The sequence below is a fragment of the Trematomus bernacchii genome, unplaced genomic scaffold, assembly GCF_902827165.1.
Source record: "Trematomus bernacchii unplaced genomic scaffold, fTreBer1.1, whole genome shotgun sequence".
Taxonomy (NCBI): domain Eukaryota; kingdom Metazoa; phylum Chordata; class Actinopteri; order Perciformes; family Nototheniidae; genus Trematomus; species Trematomus bernacchii.
Window position 1 is genome coordinate 7324418 of NW_022987593.1, and position 24709 is coordinate 7349126.

At 40.1% G+C, this 24709-nt stretch overlaps 3 protein-coding genes across 3 annotated transcripts; all 3 read right to left on the reverse strand.

The window, feature by feature from the left end:
- Positions 1-796: 796 nt before the first annotated feature.
- med28 (mediator complex subunit 28) lies at positions 797-3291 on the reverse strand. The gene is made up of 4 exons (XM_034129287.1): positions 3096-3291; positions 1945-2011; positions 1749-1861; positions 797-1476 (listed from the first exon to the last, which is right to left on the reverse strand). Exons 1-4 carry the CDS (start codon positions 3252-3254, stop codon positions 1273-1275), a joined length of 543 nt encoding a protein of 180 aa, XP_033985178.1. The 5' UTR covers positions 3255-3291; the 3' UTR covers positions 797-1272.
- Positions 3292-3694: 403 nt separating this feature from the next.
- Positions 3695-8660, reverse strand: lap3 (leucine aminopeptidase 3). Its single transcript, XM_034129224.1, has 13 exons — positions 8477-8660; positions 7684-7799; positions 7422-7476; positions 7225-7330; positions 6968-7127; positions 6672-6836; positions 6048-6206; positions 5831-5955; positions 5463-5551; positions 5262-5364; positions 4976-5055; positions 4764-4873; positions 3695-4208 (listed from the first exon to the last, which is right to left on the reverse strand). The coding sequence occupies exons 1-13, from the start codon at positions 8558-8560 to the stop codon at positions 4022-4024; spliced, it is 1539 nt and encodes a 512-aa protein (XP_033985115.1). The 5' UTR covers positions 8561-8660; the 3' UTR covers positions 3695-4021.
- A 1895-nt stretch (positions 8661-10555) lies between these two features.
- On the reverse strand, positions 10556-12446 carry clrn2 (clarin 2). The gene is made up of 3 exons (XM_034130490.1): positions 12167-12446; positions 11353-11532; positions 10556-10872 (listed from the first exon to the last, which is right to left on the reverse strand). The coding sequence occupies exons 1-3, from the start codon at positions 12417-12419 to the stop codon at positions 10604-10606; spliced, it is 702 nt and encodes a 233-aa protein (XP_033986381.1). The 5' UTR covers positions 12420-12446; the 3' UTR covers positions 10556-10603.
- Positions 12447-24709: the final 12263 nt, after the last annotated feature.

The following is a 24709-nucleotide window of genomic DNA, read 5'->3' on the forward strand; positions in this document are numbered from 1 at the left end:
TGGAGACCACCGACCCGTTTTACAAGAATCTTTGTCCCTGCAGCCCATCTGTGCAGCTCATCGTCTGCTGCAGCGTCAGTGGACAGGCGTTAGCTGTGGAGAACAAGTCTGTTGTGGTGTGAAGGCGCTGAATACAGACACAGGCTGTCAGGAGGCACAGTCATGGCTTTCTGAAATAATTTCTCTGTCATCATTACCTACAGAAAATACATGGATAATTAACTCTGTTAGCAGGTTGTTCTTCACCAATTATCTCAAGAATCTACCTTGACATTTATGATAAATGTGGATATTGAAATGATGCAATATGGTTATTTCAATTATGCAAGAGATGTTATTCCAGCTGCACACTCCCATATAGGCAGGATTTGGTGATTAAAGGATCATCCACTGTTTTACATTTCCATACAGTTTGGGGAATTTTAAGGGAGAGATTAATTTGAGAAATGGTAAAGGGAAGCAGCAGAAGCTAGGATAATGATTTTTAGTCTTGAGAACTGAAAATCATCTTAACAAAGCTCTTCTAAAGCCACAAGACATTATACATCTTTGTATGGAGAGTACTGCTCTTCTGGAATTAAGGCCTTGATGAAAAGTCCCATGTGAAATCTTGATTTGTACATTTCAAATCCATTAGATTTTGAGTTTGACATTATATAAAACTGAGAAGAGCATTAGGTATTAATCAATTATGATAGTAAGTGATTCTTTTTTATGTTGATCAAGTTAATGTGCAGATTTAGATGGAATTACCCTTTACAATCTGTTTTCAAACACAAAAAAAACAACACATAACTAAGACTTAAGCCCAGAGTCAAAATACTCAAAATACTCAGAAATTTAATTTTTACGGTAAAAAGTCAGCAACAAAAATATTTACATAAATCAAAATACTGGAAAAAAAGTTGACAAAAAAAACTAAAAATGTATGTTGTGATATTCCGCACAGCCGAGCAGTGACAGCAAACAGTTCCTGGGTTTTCTCATAGCTTGACACTTGACAGCAGGCCTGACGTGGCGTACATGGTGTGTGTTCTCTTCTTTATAGCGTTTAGGTATATTAGGTACAGTCACATTTTACTTCTGTCCTGCAGATATATTCACTCCGTATCCCATGTACTTCGAATAATGCCAGTATGACGAATGCAAACGGGTGTTTCAGTGATATCTCAAGACGGCTGCAGCTCACTTGCAGGTCAAAGTTCAACATCACCTTCTGGGAATGGAATAAATATAATTAACAGAGGACATATGTGATTGCCCCATGGTGTGTTAATTTGGTTTTAAAGGGGCTGGCGGCAGGCTCGCAGAGGCCTGCTCCAGAAAGGCCAGCGGTCCGGGGGGAGGAAGGTCGGAGGGTTTGCGCTGCTGAACGCTCACATCCTCCAGCACTTGCTGCCAGTGGTGCAGCTTGGACAAGTGTTTCTGAACCAGTAACTCTTTCCTCTGAAGCTCATTACGTAACTCTGACACATCCTGAAGTGAGGAAAAAAATGTATGTGAGAAGAGAGAAGGCAGTCACAAATGATGACAAATAAATAATACCTAAACACTGACAGCATATCACAAATGCTAGTTTTAAGAAATTAAGGAAATTCTGTTAGCCCGGATACAACACATACAATGTTTTGGAGTTTGGGACACCAGGGGTTTGTTTTGTGCTTGAGCAGATAATTTCCGGATCAATAAAAAACTTGAAAAAATATAAAATAAGAAATAACAATGCATTTATCAGAATAATAATTTACCTCTTTTACCACCTGCTCTGGTTTCTGCACAGACAACTGAAGCCTTTTCTGTAAGAAGAAGCACTCTGTCTGTCGAGCCACGTCCAGGAACTTCTGTATGCACTGGTCAACACCTGCAAACAAAAGACAAATATATGTATTACTATACAGATAACAATTTGAGGTATAAATAAATAAACATGAAAGCTTCACTCACCAGTTCGAATCTCCTCCTGGTCAGTTCCATTAACGTAGTCTTGGCTAACCAGAGATGCAAAACATGCCTAAAGAATAAAAGCAGAGAGAAAACATGAGTACAACTTCCTTTGTCTCAATGAGTTTGAGATGTTGCACATTAGGGTGCAATGACAACCAGCAACTACTGAAGGAGAAATGTTGTTTTGACATGAGCTTTTGTTGCGCCTGGAATGATAGCTGCTTTCTCTTTAAGTAATTGGGAAGAGAAACATACACATTCCCGGACGTCAAATGTCATACAGCTAGAGTAGACTACAATGAAGTAATCTTTGGGATAGTGAATATTTAAATACCAAACCTGGTCTTTAGAGTACATGGCTAAAACTGTATTGACATCTGAACATTACTCATACAGTATGCGATTGATGAACATCTCAAAACACTGGACATGTATAAGCTCAAGTTTGTCTAAACCAAGAACACTTTTTTTTACAGAGATGAAAAAGCCAGCAGACAAAATGCTGTGTTCGAGAGCAGGTATTCAGTTTGCCACTTGTGAAACATTTGCTGGAAAAGACTACAAGGGAACACACTCTTCGAGGGCTATTAAATGTAAATTGAAATCTAGAAACTAGTATACTTGATCATCAGTAACTAATATGTTTTAACTCTCTTACAGGCAGGATGGGAAATAACTTTTTTGTACACCTAAATATAGCATCTACCAGCCCCAAAGAGATTACATAGATGTTCTGGATTTTGAGTTAAGCAAATATAGCTGCCACTTTAGCAGCATTTGGCTGGTGCTCTGAACATCATGAATGGGGGGAACTCCTAAAGTCTCTAGTCTCATAAAGAGACCGTTTTATGGAAAAGTGTGACGTTTTTTTGTGTTGGAGAAGGAGAAGGACACTGGAGCAGAGCTGGGGCTGTCGTGTTCAAAGTTTAATTTAGCATTAGTTTATTTATTTTAACGTCATCTATTATTATAATAAGTTATCCAAGCATTATATTCTATATGAGACATGGTTAAATAAGAAATTGTTTCCCTCTGAATCTCATGTGAGACTGCAACACCAGCAAATGAAACACAACGTTATATCTGCACAAGCTAAATGAGCTAACAACAGTTAGCACACAGCTAAAGGAACTAGCATAATAGCCCCCTACCTCAAAGGAAGCTTCCAGTTCGTCCACCAGCGTGTTGTTCCCTGGGGCTCTGGCAGCGGTACCGGGGAAGCCCGGCTGTCCCGGTCCACCAGGACCTCCGACGGGATGAGTAACGGGCGGCTGCTGACCAGAAAACATCCCACTCATGGACGATGCCATCTTCTGCTGCCCGCTCTGCACATGCGCAGTGAGGTGGACGTCTTTGCACATGTGCAGTCGGAGGATGTTTCTCTGTACCCTCTTGGCCAAAAGTTTGTGGACACCCTGTTTTCATATTTGTGGTTGGTCTAAGGTTGTTTTCATGGTTTGATTGGTTTAATTAAGTCTTATCTTGATGCTTCAGCACACAACATATATTAGACCAAGGGTTTCCAACCTGGAGGTGAAGACACTGATAAAATGCTTTATATTTGCACGCTTTTCTCTAAGTGTCTGGATTTTAAGATGAGACAATAACTTTGTATATCTTCCTGACAGCCATTGTAAAGTCATGATAACTTCCTACTCCATAGTACCTGAAATCTGCGTGGGTTACGTAATAAAAGGCTGATTGAATGTGTACGTTTTTGGTATGTCCCTGTCCAAAAGAAACACACAAATAATGAATTATGGGTTTATTTTATACAACATATAAATTACATTTGTGAACCTGGTTAATTCCATAGAGCTTCAGCTGAAATCACAACAGTGTGGGGAAACACTGAACTGGTCATACATTGTGACCTATGACATTGATGCTTTAGCTGTAAGTAGACATTGAAGTCACAGATTGGTTTTAAAAATATTGAGCCCTTCAATAAAAAACAATATTGTTCATATGTGCACAGACTTCTTGACTTGGTCATTGTTGACATATCCTTGTTGAATCTGGCCAGTGATGAACAGTCAGAGAGTTTTGTGTACAATCTGATATTTGTGTCAATCTCTCAGCCTTTGTGGACCAGTCCGGCAGCAAACTCCACTAGTGTGCGGGTTGGTCTTCCAGACATGCCTTTCCTCAGGTAGGGAACTTCATCTTTGTTACTCATCACTCCTGCGATGTCCAGATGAGCCCAATGAGGAGCAGTGACAAACTCTCTCAGGAATGCAGCTGCTGTGCATGCACCGCCAGAGCTAGAAAGATAATAAATCACACACGAGTTATGAGTATTGTCCTGGGCCCTGTTCATAACTAATGCATTAAAAATGCTGTTAATCCTCAATCTGCTATTTTGTCAATCCTGGATGAAGTTATCTTGAAAAAATACATAATGAGGGTTAATCGTTTAATTTTAAGATGGAAAAAACTCAAATTTTACGTGTATATTTGTGTTGTTTTAGGGGTCTTCTGTTTTGTGTTCCACAATTTTTCCACACTTTCATCACTGTTGGCAACTTTGTCATGAACATGTTTCCGCACAGTGAATTCTGCAGTTCGTCTCAGAATTTAAAGCTAAATAAATTCAATTTTTATCAAGATAAAAGTAAATCTTAATTATGAAAATGTAATTGAGATTTTACACCACAAGATCATAGTGACTTGTCAATGACCTGCATATTATCATGTAAAATTAATCAATATATGTATATCAATATCTATATAATATGTATATAATATATCTTTCACTATAAATCTTAGAAATATGTAAGGAGCTGCAGGCCTCGCTGAGTGAAGGGAGAGAAACGTACCGGCTGTTCCCGACGTTGTTGAGGTCAGCCAGCTGGCAGTCAGTCACCTGTCGGGTGTAATGCTGGAACAGAGGCATCCTCCACACTCTGTCACCGGTCACAACACTAGCCTTCATACACACAGAGACACACACACACAGACACACTCCATTAGTCAACACAGGAGCTGATAGACTGAGATGCTGAGTATGTTTATTGTTCTAACACAGTACCTTCTGCAGCTGCTCCCAGAGCCAGTCAGAGTTTGTAAACACTCCCGTCGCTGCTGAGCCAAGAGCTACATCGATCGCACCTTTGAGACAGGAAAAAACATATTTTATTATTTTTAAATTATCAAGCACAACATGGACCAAAATGTGCAAATAAAATCCCAGTCATGCAACACTTTTTCTGCATCTTATAATTGAGCTTTTCTGGTGTCATTAACACTTAAACATAAAATGAACGTCAAATGTCCTTATTTATACAATGGTAACTGGATACCGGGAAAAATCCCACCTGTTAGCGTAGCAACATTGACGATGGCTCTGGGGTTGAAGGTGTGTCCGTAGCACAGAGCGTCAGCGAGAACCAGTCGGCCCTCTGCGTCTGTGTTATCAACCTGTACAGAACAACAATACAAACCTGTTCATGTACACGCTGATATTTAAGTACACAAACACATCACACTCAGGTAACTACTGTATTTGCTCTACCCACCTGGATTGTTTTTCCATTTTTGGCCACAACAACGTCACCTGGTTTAGTAGCTTTTCCACTAGGCATGTTCTCACAGAGGGGAGCCAGACCTGATTTATTGTCAAAGGGGAAAACAGACAGATTGTTTTGACTAAAGAATAAGATTAACATGTTGTAGGACAAGACAAGAATCAGACAAAAACAATCTAAACCCTTTAGAGAGATCTTTTTTAGGCATTGTAAAACCATGACATGACCAAAATCTCTGATAGATCAAAATGTTGCACAGTTTTGAAGGAATTTCAGTGTACAGATATTTTCTTTGACTCTGACAAAGGTTCTATGATAGAAAAAATATATTGGAGGATGCATATAATTAAAAGGCTCACCAATAATGTTGACGGGCAGCTTCAGAGCTGCTGCTGTGACGATAGACGCACACACGGTGGCTGCTCCCCCCATATCAGCTCTCATTGCATCCATAGAAGAAGGCGGCTTCAGGGAAATACCACCACTGCCAGCAAACAGAGAAGGAAAAAGACAACATTAATGTGAAGGTTTTTTTCTGTTTTGATGGGCTAATGAGCTCGAGTTTGTTTTGTTTACCTGTCAAAGGTGATGCCCTTGCCCACTAGGAGCAGCGGGGCCTGCTTGCTGTCCGGAGAGCCGTTGTAGTGCAGCTCCAGGAAGACAGGGGGCTCCTCTGAACCTCGAGACACACTGAGAAACGCTCCCATCTGTTGCTGCTCTATCCAAGCCTGAGATCTACAGAAACACGCGAGTTATCAGACATAACAACTTTTATCTGCTTTTAATGGTATAAAAAAATCAGCTAAAAAGAGTTGTCCATATAATTTAATTTCTTTTCTGGTTTACAATCATTTGGTTGGTCTCAACAAAACTGTTTCTTTAAACCAAAAGTAACATCTTGAAATACAACAAACACCAACACCCAAAAGACATTCCAATTACTATGATATAATAAAGAATAAAGCAGCAAATCTTTACAATTGAGAACAGGAACTAGAGGTTTAGTGTGTTGGTTTGAATCGATTATCAAAATAGAAGCCTTTAAATGTTTTGTCCTCTGACTTAGCAATAAATCCAAAAAATGTTTCACCTGTAGATTGACGAATCAAAATACTCTATTTTACATGTATTTGTTGCATGCTTTGTTGATTCTTTCTGTCATCATTGTGACACTACATTAATGATGAATAACAAACAAACCTCTTATGTATTGTGACTCGTTCAGCATGCGGTGCTAGTTTTTCTTCAATGGTGTTGGCAAAAGCTGTTGGAGTAATGTGATTGGCAGGAGCCTCCATGAGCATCCGTGCCAGGTTTTGACCTTCTGCGTACGTGACTCCTTTCTGCCAACCGGCCGAGTCAGCACTGAAAACAAATACAAACAGATATATGTATTGGCATAATGCCGCATTCATCTGAAATAACTAAACTGTCATATTTCTATCAATAACAGTCAGTTTGCCCTAGCAATCTGCTACAGCCATTTATTAGTCTACCTTCCATGAAGCTGTGTGGTTACTTTGTTCTTCTTCTTGGATTTTAGTTGGTCATACTGGAACAAACCCAGACCGGCGCCTTCTGCTGCGGACTGGGCATCCCCGCAGCCGTCCACCTCCACATGCTTCACCTCCAGGTCCTGAAGCAGCCGGCAGCCAGCTGAACACACACACACACACACACACACATGCAGACATGAGTCAGGCAGTAAATCCTCCATGTAGTCAGCACATGGCATCAGAGTCACGTGTCTTACCTGACATTGCCTGTCTGACGTTCTCCTTGCTGGTGTCCCAGTTCTCTGATCCACACACACCGGCAGTGGTTTTACCCAGCCCGACTACTGCCACACATGGGAAGTCCTGAAGAAGACACAAGGATGATTTTATTACTCTAGAGTAGATTTTGCAGCAAAAGACAGGGTTTTCTTAATCTACTTCCATGCTTTCTTACCTTGTGGATTCCATAGAATATTCTGCTTTTGCCTTGCTTAAGAGTGGGTCCAGAGCTAGGAATAAAAAAACAGAAACAGTTACTTTTGCGAAAAATAGAGGCACAGTGTTACCGACACACTTTTACTGTTGCTATTGCACTACCTCATTTTACATATGTTTACATGACGTATATTTGTATTTTGTATCAGACCATTACATGTATAATGTAATTGTCACATAACAAGACTAATTTTGTCAGCTCACAGATATTAAAAACTCACATTTTAAGCAGTTCGGAGAGTTTTCCGGACAGGGTTTGGTCAAAACCTGCAGCTGCTTCTGTCAGATGAAGGCCACCCTCCTCTCCCTCCTTCTCAAACACTCCCAGCACCAGACCCTGCAGACACACATGAACACAATAAGGAACCACATCAGTCCAATCAAATGGTCTTTATCACTGTCGATCAACATATCAATAGCTCTGGTTCTTAAAGTTATAGCTAGTAATTCCCCTTTTGCGTTGTTGTGGCAATCCAAACATATAAAAACATTAAAGTTATTAACGGTAAAGGAGACTGCCAGTGTAATTTGTTAGGTGTTGATACTTGTCCCTTCGGAAGATTTATTTATTAGTGAAACATTTGAGTAAACATTACTATAAGTACATATTATGGTTTTATTTGATATACTTCATTTTGCATATTTTATCTATTGGTTGTTTATTGTTTTACTTCTACTTTTTGCCAATAATATAAATCACTTTGAATTGCCTATAATGTGAAATATAAACAAAGAGGCTCTGTCTTCAGTTTAAACCATGATGGTGACTGGATATTTGCAATATATTCGAAGATAATAAAAGACGTTGAGAGGATAGTAAATGAAGTAATTAGTAAATAAACAAAGTTTTGAGCGTTTTTGACACACACCCACACACTGATGCTCTTACAAATAAATACATAATCAAAACACACACACACATCTGAATGGGTTAAGCAGACAGTATGAAATGGAGATAAGTCCTGTGTTAGAAACTGATGTAACTCTGTCAGCCAATGTTGGACAGATACTCACCTTTCTCTCGCTCAGGAGAGTCTGTGACGCAGAAAACGACCTCCCGTGTTTCCCCGCCTGCACGGTCCTCCTCAAGAGAAGCATTGTTATCTATTGTTCATATATAAAGCCAGAAAATATATTAATACAGAGATTTAGAGGTCGCATGCATGTGGAAAAGGCAATCTCGATCTGACAGCGTCGCGGTTTTCAAACGTCACGAACTAGAACAAAGAGGGAATTTGTCGCCACCTGGCGGCAGAAGCGATGAGCAGCAGGAGGTTTTAAATCAGCTGTTAAACACATTGACTGTATAAACCTTCACCTCTTTTCACCATAGGCGTCATTTGCGCTGGGCCATTTCTACTTTTTGAAATGGCCAATTTGGTCCCCAGCACTTTTTTAAAGTATAACTTATAAATGTCATAAACAAGAACACTGGTTTAGTGTCAAGATGTGCAATTTGGACATGTTAGTACTTTTAATAGAAAATGTAAAAAGAAAAACATTGCTCCCGCTTTGCAGCACTAAAGCCGTAGATTAAACAGCAAACGGCTGAATAAATAATGTGCATACAATTGCGAGGGGGCTCAATTTAAGGAACATTTACAAATCTGGAAAATGTTTTGTATTGGAATAAACTTCTGGGTTTTTATGTTTTATTCCTACAGAATACATGGTGAAAAGATAAGATGTGTTTTGTCAGTATAGTACTATTTTATAAAAACATTCTCTGTTGTTCAAGTGTCTGATACTTGATAACCACGAATACAAAATACGTAAAAAATGACAAGTAATGATATCACATAATGATATAGTCAGACACTGTGTTTTTTCAAATCAAGCCTAACGAATAATTTGTGAAACACTGGCTTTACTCACTTGAATTGCTCCTTAGAATGTATTTTTCCTATGGTTTTCTATACAATACATTTTTGTATTGTAATGCCACTCGTATTTTATTTATTTGTGTATTGTAAAGTGACATTGAATGTTTTGAAAGGTGGCCTCAAATAAAATGTTTTATTGTTATTGTATCTGTGCCTCTCTCACAATGTTAATGTTCTTTTTTTCCGACAAGGTCAATAGGGAAGATCTGCACGGTTTCTCTATAGCCCATGTTCAGCAGAACAGGTGGTGCAGCTGCCTGGTTTTGCACCCCCACTATAACTTTATCCAGGGTGGTCGTACTCTCACCAAAATCACACTGGTGTTTGCTGTTCACTTATAGTTTGTGCACACAAAGGCATTTTACTCTGGACTCAGCAGGTGAAAAACTAGAGAGGGGCTTCCACATGTGGCAGACCAGGCGTTGGTGCTGCCGGATTTGGCACCCCCACTAAGAAATCCTTACTGGCTTAAAACATGATTATTGCAAGTTTTGTGAAAATAATATTGAATATATTAGTAATATTGCTGTGTTTTCCTTTTGTGCCGTAAGGATATAAATACAGAGGATATCGTATGATGTACAGGTTGTAAAACCAACCCGAGACAACTTTGTTATCTGTAAAGTTGTGCTTTATGATTGATTGAAATAATTATATTACTTTAGAAAACAAATACAACATTTAAATACAAAGCTTCAGATCATGGGAAGATAATAACAACAATAAAACACACATAGACAATAAGATGAAACACATACTCCAGGTTATTATTTAATGGATGTCTACTTTAAATTTCTGTTTGTCACAAGTTTTTAGTATCCAAGACTTTATAACTAATCTAACAGGTGTAATGACTTCTTTTTAACAGCTCGTGAATTCACTTCATAACAGACAAATCAAATCAAAGGATTCTTAGTAATGTTCTGGTTATGGATTACATAAAACCAAAACTCCCCATTATTCATGCATACTTTACGCTTTCTATCAGAGATCAATAATAATACTGTAAAAACTGACTTGAAAATGATTAAAGTGACTGGAAAACACAGTTAATGACATTCTATACATATAATGACAATAATAATGACGTATTTACATTGTGCAGTTATAAAGGATGTCCAGAATGCAAAAGAATGATTGGGCTGCAGGAATTTGTGCATTCATTAAGTCTGAGTAGCACTGTCCACAGGGTTGGTTTTACTGTCAGTCATTGTGTTTTGCTCCAGTAACCACCAGTGAATGCTCCTCTCTCGGTCCCTCAGTAAAGCAGGTCCAGAGAAGAGATGGTGGGTTCTTCAGGTTTCTTAATCTCTGGTTTGGGCAGTTTGATCCGGCTCATTGCAACCACTCCACATACGGCAAAGTGAGTGGCAATGCTGCCCACACCCAGCCAGAAGGACCAGTCCAGGCTGTCATCCAGCACATCCAGCACGAAGAGGTTCTCCCGATGATTGGCTACTCGCTCCGTCAGACTGTGGTGCTTCAGAGCTGCCAGGAAACACAGGAGGCCCAAGGAAGCAAAGAAAGCTGAAAGAAAATATCCATATAAATGTTACATTTAACCTTTTTTAAAAGTGACCTGGCCAAGAGGGCAGCACAAGCTTTTCTTTTGCAGAAAAACCCTGAAACTAAGCAAACGGACACACTGTTACACTTCGAATTAGCACACGTTCCAGCTTAGGCAATACAATTTTGTACAGCTATCATTTTCATAAGCGATTTTGATAAAAACACGTAGAAGCAATCACTTTGAATCTTCTCTTTTTTCCCCTCAAAATTGACTCAAATCACCCCTTAGTAATCAGCTCGGACAATTTCAGGTCCTTCTACCTTATTTTATGAACAAGACAGAAGAGATAGAAAGGTGTTTTAACTGGACGAATAACACAAATTGGGCCAAAGAAAAAATTGAAGAAATTAGGATGGAAATCAGTAGCCAAGGAAATAATCTAATAATTAAAGGGTTTTCTTTGAGAGAATATGAATAGGCTTTCCTCACATACATACCGGCAATGAAGTTCCACAAGTAGAGTCCTTTGTGCCCTTTGATGCTCTGGTAGGGAACTTTTCGTGCGTTGTAGATGCAGAAAGACAGACTGACCAGAGCAAAGCCCACAGCCACCAACAGGAAGAGGATAACCATCATGTGGAGGCCGCTGTTCAACGTTCGCACCAGATTTGGGAAAACTGGAGGGACAGGAAACACAGATAAAAACAACAGGTGAGTGAGCTGAGCTTGTCAAGATGAAAGTGAGTGAAAAGGTGTGAATGAGGTATTTCTCTGTTTCTGTGCAGGTGTATAACTAAGAGTATTATTGCTGTTGATGCAGCAGGTAATGCATGTGTATTAACATAATCAATACACTTTAAATAATAGTTTTACTTTTTTTTACAGAATTAGTTCCCAATAGCATAGTCAAATTGTATATTTGATGTGTAATAAATGTCTGTTTAATTTCTTATCGATATCATATACAACATTTTGGGTGAAGTTTAACTAATAATAATAATAATAATAATAATAATAATACAGCAAAGAGTCTAGAGACAAAGTGTGTTATGCTTCATGGTTGAAACAGGAATAAAACAAATTCAGGACAGCAATAAACTAAAATCAGACAAATATAATAACAGAAGTTGAAATGGAAATAAAATACCCCAAATTAAGTACCCAATATAAAAAGGCAACATTATAAAAACGATAAGACATGTTGGACAAATAATAGTGTGTTTACATCATAATAAAAGTAGGCGTTTCTTCTAAAAAATGAATAAAACACACTTAACCACACCATAGGCTACAGGTTGTTTTTGATCTTACTGTATATTTTGGAGCGCCTGTTGCCAAGCCCGCACTTCTTGGTCTTGCCTCCCTGGAACAAACCGTAGTAAATGTCCCCGATGAACTGCTCCAGCTCCGGGTGGGAAGCGTTTACTATCTCCGCCCCGGTTTTGCACAGGATCCGTCCGGCGACCCAGCGCTCCGTGGACAGAGCCACGACCAGCAGCACCACCGATCCGACGCAGAGCACCGAGGCCGCCGAGAAGGTTATCCGTTTCCACAGCGAAGGCATCTTACGAGCCCATGGTGCCCGGAGGAAGGTAACACTACACCGGGCAGCGACCGCCACGCACACTCGGCGATCACCATGAGTTTAGTCTGAAGTTTGTAAAAAGAAAAATATAATCATACTCGGATAAAGGACAAGTATTGTTGTTCCTCTTAGGGCGTCACTGCGGAGTCACTGAGGAGGAGAAACTGAATCTAGGGTGCTCAGAGAGATCCGTTACCGGGAGAAACTCTATCCATGCCTGCCTACTTCCTGCCCCCCCCCCACACACACACACACACACACACACACACACACACACACACACACACACACACACACACACACACACACACACACACACACTCTGCTCTTTATTCAGGAGAGGTATTAACCTTTACATATGGCCTTTTCAGCTAGACATGTATCATGATTGTTGACCATAAAATCATGCAAGCACAGTTAATGGTGTCAGAGTGATATGATCTATTGAGGGCCTAAAGGTCAGAGCATTGGACACAGAGGGACTTAATGAGTTAAAGTGAGCTGGATTTATATCCCCACATCTCTCATCTTGTTTATTCCATGCTCTTTCATTAAAGCCTATCTCATATAGGTGGTTTAAAGTAACACATTACTTGAATCAATCATTGTAGTAAGCCTATGTTAAAGCAGGCTCTCTAAAGGGAGGAAATAAATTGTTTTAGTATGTAGCAGGTTAATCCAGCTGCAGTACGGTGGCCCCGAGGCAAAAATGAGCAGAGAGCCCCTGTTCAATCTCGTTCCTGCCACCATCTGCACATTGTGTGCAGTACAAACCTCGGTACATCCAAAGTGTCATCAGGTTCATTGAGTATTTTTTTTTTCATTTTCATATAATTGTTTTACTAATGCTGCTGTATTTCTACTTGTTTACAGGATTGATGTGTGTCAGTTAGTTTGTAGTAATTTGATAAAAAAATTATTTCTTAAAAAAACACATAATTTGGGCATTATCTACACTAAATAACTAATATATAGAGACTAGGCGACAGGCTCTCATAATAAAAGAAAAATGCAACATCTGCCTCTATTCGACATCTCTGCATGCATATGTCAAAAGTGTGTCTGAATAATCTCATTACAAGCAATTATCAGTAAAACACTAAAAACACGACTAAATATGACATTAACTTACTGTAGTACTCTCTTGAGGTTAGTGTTGTGTACATTTCAAATCTTGACAGATAATTCTAGTTCAATTCCAAATATGTCTTATAATATGCACTACAATAACAAAGATGCAGTGGTTGTCAATGAAAATCTTGGCTCTCAATAACCTTTCAACAATTTAAATTAAATTGATTTCAAATCGCTCTCTTAGATAATAAATAGTGGAAGCTATAATTCAATATTAACATAAATAACATGTAATGCTGCTGCAACACAAACATTTCCCACATTGGGATCAATAAAGTACTATCTTATCTTATCTTAAAATAAAGTAGCCTAACATACGCGATGGTAGTAAGAAAACGGAATGTAAAATAAAGTAAATGTATAATGTATAAATGCAATTATTTTACCTTTTAATTCAAGATGTGATGTGTGATTAGTTTCACATGTCACATTTAACAAATCAACTAAATTAAGGTGTGAAATGTACTTACGGGGCTTTTGGCGACATCTTCTGGTGATTCAGTGTCACTACAGTGCGTGATGACGTCAGAGCGTGTGACGCAGAGGTCAGTCTCCAGTCTTTTTTGGAAAGCCAAAAGTGCCACAATTCGCCCGTTTATTTCGCCCGTTTTTTTGCGTGACTATACGGACCTCCGCGAAAATACGCGCGAAAATACGCGCGAACATACACGCGAATGTTCGCGTGGTTTTTTATATGATAATGGGCCCCTCCTTCTGATTTCCATAGCCAATAAGTTCAAAGTTTCTGTAACCAATCAGTGAAGAGTAAAGCCAGAACAAAGCAATCTGTAGATGAAAAGTTCCTGACATTGTGAGTCTGTGCTGTGAATTGTACATTATTCCAGATTCAGGGGATTAAGTATTAATTTGCCTTTGAATATAATCAATATATCAATATAACCTGCCTTCATTGTCTTTTAAAATAAAATCGCCTTACCCTTTTTGTAGCTACACCGGTCCAATAAATAAGGCCACGAACATACTGATGTCTTTTGAAGGTTTATTCTCTCCCTCTCGCTCTCATTCTCCGAAGACAGCGTGTAAACTATAAGAAATGAACAGTTGAAAGTTTACATTAAATCGTAACACCTAACACATTAGCAAAATCAAAGCACACACTAAATATTAACACACATATCACAAAAGAGAAACATTTACCGTGTGCGCCTCTTGAACCCTGTAGATCAGACCTGGGCATCGTACGGCCCCCGGGCCACATACGGCCCTTTGGTTGACTCTGACCGGCCCGTGTAAGGCTAATTGGAAATTACAAAATAAACATATTTTCTAACTTTACCTCATGCATGGACTAAAGCTGCATTGCTTTTATTTTGAAGTTGTTTTTTATTCACGTGCATAATGACGCAATACGTATATCAAGACGTGCACATTATTGGATCCTTGTCACAAGACGACTTTAGCCCTCAAAAAAATGTCCGCTAAAAAAAGAAAGGTAGATGCTGAATGCAGGGTTTTCAACAAAAATTGGACTGCTAAGTATTTATTTACTGAAGTCGGAGGTAAAACCGTGTGTTTAGTTTGCGGGGAGCAGATCGCCGTGTTTAAGGAGTACAATGTGAGTCGACATTATGAGACAAAACACGCGGAGAAATATAAAAACTTGACTGACGCTGAAAGGGCGCGGACATCGGAAGCTTTGCTAGCTAAGCTGCAAAAGCAGCAAGGCTTTTTTACCAAGCTTCACACATCCAGTGATGCAGCAACCATGACCAGCTTTGTGATATCCCACAAAATTGCTAAAAACAGTAAGCCGTTCTCGGAGGGGGAGTTTGTCAAAGAGTGCTTGGTGGACTCTGCAGCACTAATATGCCCTGAAAAAAAAGCCGCATTTGAGCAAGTCCCGCTGTCCAGGCGAACCGTGACTAGAAGGATCGAGGACATTGCGGGGAATCTGGAGCTTCAGCTGCAACGTGAAGTGGCAAGTTACGACTTTTTCTCCTTGGCTTTGGACGAGAGCTGTGATGTCCGCGACACAGCCCAGTTACTCGTATTCGTCCGCGGGATAACACCGGACTTCAAGATTACGGAGGAGCTGGCAGCAATGCGGTCGATGAAAGGGACGACGACAGGGAGCGATCTGTTCACGGAGGTAAACGAGTGCATGGACACGCATACATATGTGAACAAACATTTTCAATTATGAAGTTTACGAAATCCAGGTATAGATCCTCTCTCACTGATGATCATCTGTCAGCTGTGCTTCGCATCTCCACCTCAGACATTCAACCTGACTTTAATGCATACCTGCCAACCCTACCGATTTGGGCGGTAGTCTACCGCTTTTGACATGTTTCTACCGCCTACCGATTTAGCTGACTCTCCCTACCGATTTTCAATCTTCCCAAACTATAACAAATAAAAATGACACTACATAGACACTGGACTCGACTTTTGGCGGACACCGTTTGCAGCGTGTCTGTGATCCCATCATACAAACAGTCCTCTGTGTTTCAGTCGATCGCGAGATGTGTCTAAAAATAGAACGACAATATTCTGTTTTATCGTTAATGTCCTATAACATAATCTTCCTGTGCCAGAATAATGCACTTGAACGCATCAAAGCTTTGTGATTTATCGGGGCGTGGCTGGTCAGTGGGCAGTGGGCACTAGTTTGCTGTGCAGTCCGCACACACAAGACCACAATTATGGCAGAAGCAAAAGAGTCCAAAATATATAATTTTCACTCCGAGTGGGGAGGATGATTATTTTTGTATCTATTCCAATTCAAAGTCCATCTGTCTCATCTGCAATGCGAGCGTGGCTTTATCGAAGAAGGGTAATTTAGGAGCGGCATTTCAAAACAGTGCACAAACGCTACGAGACGGAATTCCCTCCTAATTCTGTCCGACGCTCCCAAAGGGTGAGGGACCTGAAAGGACAGCTAAATGCACGGCAGTCCATTTTCACCAGGCCCAACAACAAGAGCAAGGCTGCTACCATAGCGTCTTATCGTGTCAGTCACGTTCTTGCAAAACACATGAAGTCTTTCAAAGACGGCGAAGTTGTGAAAGAAGCATTCCTGGAGGCTGCCGACGCGCTTTTTGGGGACAGTAAAAATAGCAGTAGCATTTCAACAGGTTTTTGATATAATAAAAACTCAAGTTAGATACCGTTATTAATCAGCTGTAAGTTTTAGTTTGTTTGAACTTATTCATTATAATTATTGTACAAAATGGTATAAGAATGCAAACTTTAAGATCTGTTCTGTTTAAATTGATTATAGTCTATTATCAATTCAGGTTAATAAACTAGTGTTGCTTGCATCCTATTTTAAAGGCATTTCTTTTTATACTCTACTAAAATGCAAAAAAAAGAAAAGGGTTTGATTCTATTAATTTTGTCTTTTTTATTGCACTCTGGCAGCAGATTCCTGTGTAGCTTCAGATCTGAGTTGTCTTATTAGTAAAAACTAATTTATACTTTTGTAGCAACACTATTTTTATATAATGACAAAGAAAGGGTTCAGTCTTTTCTTTTTTTCCTGTGTCATATGTGGCAGCACTGTTCAATGTTTCTTGAAAACATTACCCACTGTAGTTTGTGACGTGTGAATAAACTCCCAACTCTGTATCAACAACACTGTTGTGTAACTTCAGTTAAATACTTGTATGTGTGTAGATTAGAAAGAGGTAAGATAAAGGATCTGCAGTATTTTATGAAGTATTAATCGTACAAAGTCAGTTTTATACAAGTAGAAGTGTGTATTTACCTGGTAGTCGGCTGTCAGTAATGCTGCGCCTCTCTATTTGGACTGGTAGATCTCGGCAGACTGGCCACTTTAAAAGTAGCTCTCGGTTCAAAAAAGGTTGGGCACCCCTGATCTACACTGTCAAGGTTCAAGGTTCAAGGTTCTTTATTGTCAAACTAACATAGCTACAGAGTAATTATGTCGTTGAAAATCTTATGTCACAGGCTTCTCCAACAATGCAACTGAAAGAGGACCAGAAACACATTAAAAATATAATAAAATGTGGAGACTTTGGGATATTTATCTCCCATTCTTTTACTTTTCGGGCATTTTACAGACCAAACATGTCGTTGATGTCACTGTTTACCAAACTACCACTTTTTCTGAAAAATGCATAAAATGATGCAATATATGTTAAATACATGGTTTATACACAGGGGTGCACACAACTTTCTCAGTGAGGTACTCAGATGAGTACCTGGAGTCAGTGTTTGGTACTCCAACTTCTGGCTCCCCTCAAAGTTCCCATGAAGCCCTCTGTATCGCATCGAGAATGTCAACGGGGGTGGTAGTGGAGTACAGAGCTTCGTGACCGCAGAGCGTGTGAACGTTGTGATCAGCTGTTTTAGCGCAGGGCTGCTGTACAGACCGACGTTAACAGCAGCCCTGTCTGTGCACACGGAGACCGACTCTGTCGTCCGGTGATCTAACCGCCTTCTGGAAAAGCTTCACAAGTACGTCGGTACGCAAATGTGCTTTGTGACACAAGTGACGGTACGCATTTCAGATTGTTGCCGCGCATGCGTACCTGCGTACCAGTTATGTGCACCCCTGTTTATACATGTAATTACTGGGGTTCCATTTCTTCTGATTACCTAATTTGGGCGTGCACATTTGCCGCGCGCAAACCTACCTCTTTTGGATTTGGAAAGGTTGGCATGTATGTTGATGCACTCGTTAAAGCCCAGCAGAGACTAGATTTCTCTCACTGAACAAGAAAAGAGAACTTAAAAACACCAAATGAGGTGGTTAGACTACAAATGTTGGCATGTAAAGGCACCAACTAGCAGTGAACTGGGACACTTTCTTTGGAAGCCTTTTTCTCAAAATCACAGTTCAGTGATGTTTAGTGACAGTTCAATATGATGTATCTTGCTTAATATTTGGAGTACAAAGACAATATTGTGATGTCTTTAGAATGCTAAGAACCTCTTTCCAACAGTAAATGAAACTCAAAATGTGTTTGAGTGAATGTGACTGAAAATGTTCACTAATATGAGTCACAAATGGTGAAAAACGTTCATTTTGTTTACCATTGTTTTGGGAAATTTGATTTAATAAATGACATTTTTTTGTAAGGCAACCTCACTTTTTCATTGCTTAACTATAACATATACTCTTACCAGCTTGTCAAAACAATGCTATTTACTGCTTTTTATAAAGAAATACAATTAATATTATGCAGAATTGAGTTCAGCCTTTTGGCCCGGCCCTCCACAATATTTTCAGTTTCTCATGTGGCCCCATGGAAAAAATAATTGCCCACCCCTGCTGTAGATTATGCCAACGGCATGCGTTGCCATGGCAATGCCTTCTGACCTGACTGTGGTCATGCGACTCACCGACCACATCCCAAATGTGAACCATTCTACATTTCGCTATCCAGATAATACTCTACATTTTACAATTGTCTAATTACACTCAAATTTACTAAATCATACATTGATAAGCAAGGCACACAAATGAACATCCAAATATAAACACTTCTCAGACCGTTACACTTTTCCTTAACCCTCTGGAGTGTGAAGTGATGGGTATTTTCTTGATTTTTAGATGTCTCCTTAAATCAACTTTTAAATGTACTTCTTATAACATGGCACCCCATGTGTTACATATCAAAATGTTCAGGACAGCCTCTGTTCTAAGAAATGCAAGTCACTCACCTTAGAGCACTGTCTTATGAGATACTTAGCTGAAAATGAGAAATCCGATTTTTGGAAAACTTCAAAACTCTTGTGAAAACACAGATTTACTCATGTCGTCCATTTTTTTTGGTGTTTCAGTCTTTGGTTCACAAAAGTACTGAAATATATGAATTACACTATAGGCCTATATAAATGCATTATTCATGTCTAAAATTAAAATGTGAAAATTAGAATTTGGAGTAAAATAGTTCTATCACTCTACTTTCACCACAGAAAAGTTACATCAGGACTAGGGATGTTAAGATTCACCGATTCGCATCGGTGCACCGGCATAAACGTTCAAGATGCGAGTGCACCGGTTGAAAGAGTGCACATTGGCTACAGTTTGGGTTGAACTCGCGATGCATCGATTGTAGCGTCTTTTTGCATCGGTAAAAACCGATTCATTCATATATATAATATTATCCACTCATCCACTCGTGTCAGCACTCTGCAGAGACGATCTTTGCTTCGCCACTACTGTGCCCGAGAGCCGCGTGCCCGCGTCACAGTTATCAACAAGCATGGAAGTCGAGGAGAAAGAAATACACAGCGCACCGAAAAATAAATATAAATCAAACGTTTGGCAACACTTCGGATTCTTCAAAAATGACGGACAACTTGATAAATCACAAGCAATTTGCAAACGATGCCGTGCCGCTATAAAATACACGAGCAGTACAACGAATTTAGCGACGCACCTAAAGAGGTGACATGGGGTGAATAGTACGTCTGCGGCTGTCTCCCTGTCCTCCTCGGATTCAGCTGAAGCTAACCCGGCTATCCCTGGCGGCAGCAAGACTGGTGAGCAGCAGCATATCACAACTTTTGTTCACGCTCCAAGGCAATAACTGACGCCATCGCCTACTTTATCTGTAAAGATATCCAGCCGCACAGTGTCACGGAGAATGAGGGCTTCCAACACCTCCTCCACATTTTGGAGCCCAGGTACCATGTACCAAATAGGAGGTTCTTTACCGAGAAACAAATCCCTGCTCTTTATGACAAAGTGAGAAGAGAGTTAGTTGACTCGCTGAGCAATGCCCAAAGAGTTGCAATTACAGTTGATGGCTGGACGTCTTGCGCCACTGACTCATATTTCACGGTCACGGCACACTATATTGATGACGAGTGGGTATTGCAAAACCATGTTCTGCAGACCAGAGTGTTCAATGAGGCCCACACAGGAAATAATCTAGCAATGTTACTGCAAGAAGTTTGCCGCAAGTGGAAAATTGAAGACAAGAATCCAGCGTTGGTCACAGATAATGCAAGAAACATGATACTGGCTGGAGTTGGTGCACAGATGGAGCCACATGTGCGATGCATCGCGCACACACTAAACCTGGCCACCCAAAAAGCCCTGAAGGTGGACACGGTGTCAGAGCTTCTGGTGAAAATGAGGAAGGTGGTGACTTATTTCCACAAAAGCCCAAAAGCAACTGAAGCTCTCCGTGAAATGCAGATCCAGTTACACCTGCCTCACCACAAGCTAGTGCATGATGTTTCCACAAGGTGGAACAGTTCCCTGGACATGTTGGAGCGTTTTTGGGAACAGCAGCCTGCTGTGTTGAACACCCTGCTGTCAAAGAAGATAAGGAGGGGAGAAGCCATGGCCAGCCTGACAGAGGATGACATGACATTAATCCCAGAGGTCATCAAATTGATGTCCCCCCTGAAAGTAGCAACTACACTCCTCAGTGAGGAAAAAAACCCCACCATCTCAATGATCTCCCCAATCCAGACCAAACTGCGGAGGCAGTTCCAGTCAGATGAGAGCAATCTACTGGTCATTTCCCAGATGAAGGAGCGATTCAGACAGGACTTTGATGGTCGCTACACATATCTCCAAGACCTCCTCCACTACGCCTCAGCACTGGATCCCCGCTTCAAAGACCTGGCTTTCCTGGATGACAACGACACTAAGGACATGATATTCATGAGGATAACAGCAGAGGTGGTGAAGATGGATGGACAGGTAAGAATATACTACTCAATATATTGTAGCTAGTGTCTGTCTCACTTTCACTGTCATTTACCTGTGGCTTTCTTAACTGACGCTTATTTGTTTAGTTTAAGGAAATCTAATAGCTCATCTGTGCTGATTATTGTCAGGCAGGGGATGGTGATACACTTAATGAGGACCAGGCAGCTGAAACAGAAGGTGACACTCTGAATGAGGACCAGGCAGCTGAAACAGAAGGTGACAGGAGCCCCCACAGAGAGGAAGAAGAGACAGGTTTGTTTTGATAGGAACTGTGCCAAATGTTATAAAAGTGTATTGATTTGAAAATGGTGTATAGTATTGTATAGTATTGTATGTCATCATTTTTGTAATCTAAATCTAAAAATCCTCTCTTCTCTTCTTTTCCACTCCCTAGATGATGTCCCTCCCATGAAGAAGACGGCCTTGGACCAGATGTTTGGTGATTTCCTCCCTGCAAGATCACCAGTAAAGACCATAAAGGAGAGAGCTAAGGAGGAAATCTTAAAGTACAGAGAGAGGGATGCTTTAGGTTTGAGTGGTGATGTGTTGCAGTGGTGGAAAAAACAAGTGGATCTTCCACTGCTCTCAACATTGGCAAAGAGCTACCTGTCCATCCCTGCAACAAGTGTACCCTCTGAACGAGTGTTTAGTACAGCCGGTGGCATAGTGACAGCAAAGCACAGCTTGCTTCATCCTGATCATGTTGATCAACTAATATTCCTGAAGAAAAACCTGCAAGCTAGACATATGGGTTAAATCACTCAGTGAGGTGTTATGTCAGTGAGAGTGGTTTTTATTTTACAGCAGCCTGTGACTGCCAATAATAGTTTAAATGTTATTAAGACCTATTTTTGAAAGGTTATTTGTATTCTTTATATGTTCATAATAGAAACCGCTGCTTTCTGCTCACTGGTGAGTTAGCCTACTGAATGAGTGTTATGTACATCAGCCTGGCAGTTGTATGGCCATTGCTATATGGTAATTGTTTTTTGCACATTGTTAATGCTGGTCAATAAGGAATAAAACTAAATCTTCTGTCGTACCATATTGAATTGTATAATTATTTTGCACCGTGTTGAATCGCATCGTATCGCATCGTATCGCCCCGAATCGCATAATATTGAATCAAATCGTATTGAACTGTATCGCAACAGGGGTGAATCGTATCGTATCACATCGCCCGGTGCTTCAAATGTATCGTTAATGTATCGTATCGTTGGCAACGTATCGAGATGCGCATCGCATCGGCCTCAGTTATGGAGAGGCACATCCCTAATCAGGACTGATTCATGACTTCATATTCCATACCAAGGTTCATGTGATGTGTACAAATACAAATTGAGCATTACAACTTTTTCAACCAACTATTTATGTTAACAGAAGAAACTGTAAAATCTCAATATTTACAATATCAGAACTTTTTCAACCAACTATTCATTATAAATGTAAAGACAGGGGGAGCAGTGTCATTGTCTTTGTCTGTCTTCCAAGACGGGTCTGGCTGCTGTGTAGGTGGGGGTGATGGTGCATGGGCTGCTGGTGGCTGTGTTGGAGGGAGGTAGGTGTGATTGTCCCGGGTTGATGCTGGTGGCTGTGTGGGAGGCCTTTGTACCGAGGTGTATCTTAATGGGGAGGTGGGACAGGAGTCTCTCTCTCTCTCACACACACAGGTATTTCCAGTTATGTTACATTAAGTATAAAATCAAAGACACAAATATAAATACATCTATATGTGTGGGACAAATAAAAGTTTATGTTATTCATCTACACATGTTACCTCACTTTTACACACAGAAATAACTTTTACACAGAGTAAACGTTTACTAATGGAGAGTATATTTAGTCACAAGAGAAAGTTCATGACTATCGATAACAAAAAATGGATCAATAAACCTATTGTTCATTTTCGCGGTATTCCCCATGTAACCCCTGTGTTATGTCTTCTCTTTTTGATGGATCACTCTGAGATTGTCAGGCTTTTGATAACAGCTGCTTTATTCCATCTTCAATTCCATGGCAGAGGACAAACGAATATAAAGGACACTCTTATGTTGTGCATCACGTTCCATTAGCTATCCTCAACGGATTGATGATTTCCCAAAATCCACTGTCATGTCTTAATAATGCAGGCACACATTTACGACACTAGAAGGCGTAGTTCTACCATTTAGCAGGATTTTACTACAACCTATTTAACTATGTTACACACACACAGTGCAAGTACACTATTACTGTAATATTTACACTTATTTATCTTCAAATGGATCCTTGTTGCTGTATTCTTCTTCTTCAGAAGAGTAGAAGCCTTCAGGTTCTGATGCTCCATCTCCACTGCTGCTAGTGTTACAAGTCCGCTGTGCAGAGCTGGTAATCAGACAATAAGCCTGTTGAACAGGAGAAAAGAATGAAGCAGAGGGAAAGTTGCTGCCGTTTGTCTGGTCGTTTTAGCCAGAATTTATTAAACACATTAATACATTCACTTACAAATGATATCTGTTTTCTCTATTTATCTAATCATTATTTGTTCTTAATGTAAACATACATTTAGCAAATCAAAATAGCATGACATATTTGTCTCTAATCAAAAATGGAAATAAATCCACATGCCATATTATGACTTTTATGAAGGATTAAAGCCTTCTTCATTTACAGTATATAATACAGTGATAACACACCCAACCCGGTTGACTGTACTCACTTTAACATGGCTCTGTTGTACACTGACAGGCACAATATTAGCATAGCATTAGCGCTATTAGCATTTAAATAATATGAACAATTATGACCTCAGACCAGCAATTCACATATTTATACAAACAGAATACACTTGAAATGTATGCCAAACTAGTGCACGGGAGTCATACACATAGTAACATAGTAGTTTGAGCCCTACATTATTCAGGGAGCGATAGCCTATGCTAAAGAAGCTAGCGGACGCCATTAGCCACACACTGGGTGTTTCTCAATCGCGAGTAAAGCTGCTTCAGAGCCACTATTTCAAGCATACTACGTCATCGAGTGCCGCCGAAGTACTGTTCCAATGTCCAGCATACTTGGAGATCTACCGAGCCCGGCGTACTTCGTAGCGAGACATTTCGAGGCTGCACATGTGTAGACTCCGCGGTCTTAAAATCCCCACAATGCTTTGCGCACGGACCAATTTCCCCAAATCTGTGGCGGAAAATGTAAGGCGGGGCCTCTCATATGACGCACACCTGCACACTTGCTAGCCTGTTCCACTCTTTGTTTTCAGAATGCCAGGAAGTATTCTTGCTCGGCAGACATGTGCTACCAAGCAAGTGTACTCGCGATTGAGAAACACCCACTGTAGTGGAGCCAAACTAGCTCACAGAATGACATTAAACTACATATAAAACAGTTTCAAACACACTTCTTAGATCGAAATATGACATTATCTTTGTACAACCACTAACCTGTTGAACAGGAGATATGAAGCAGAGGGAAAGTTGCTGCC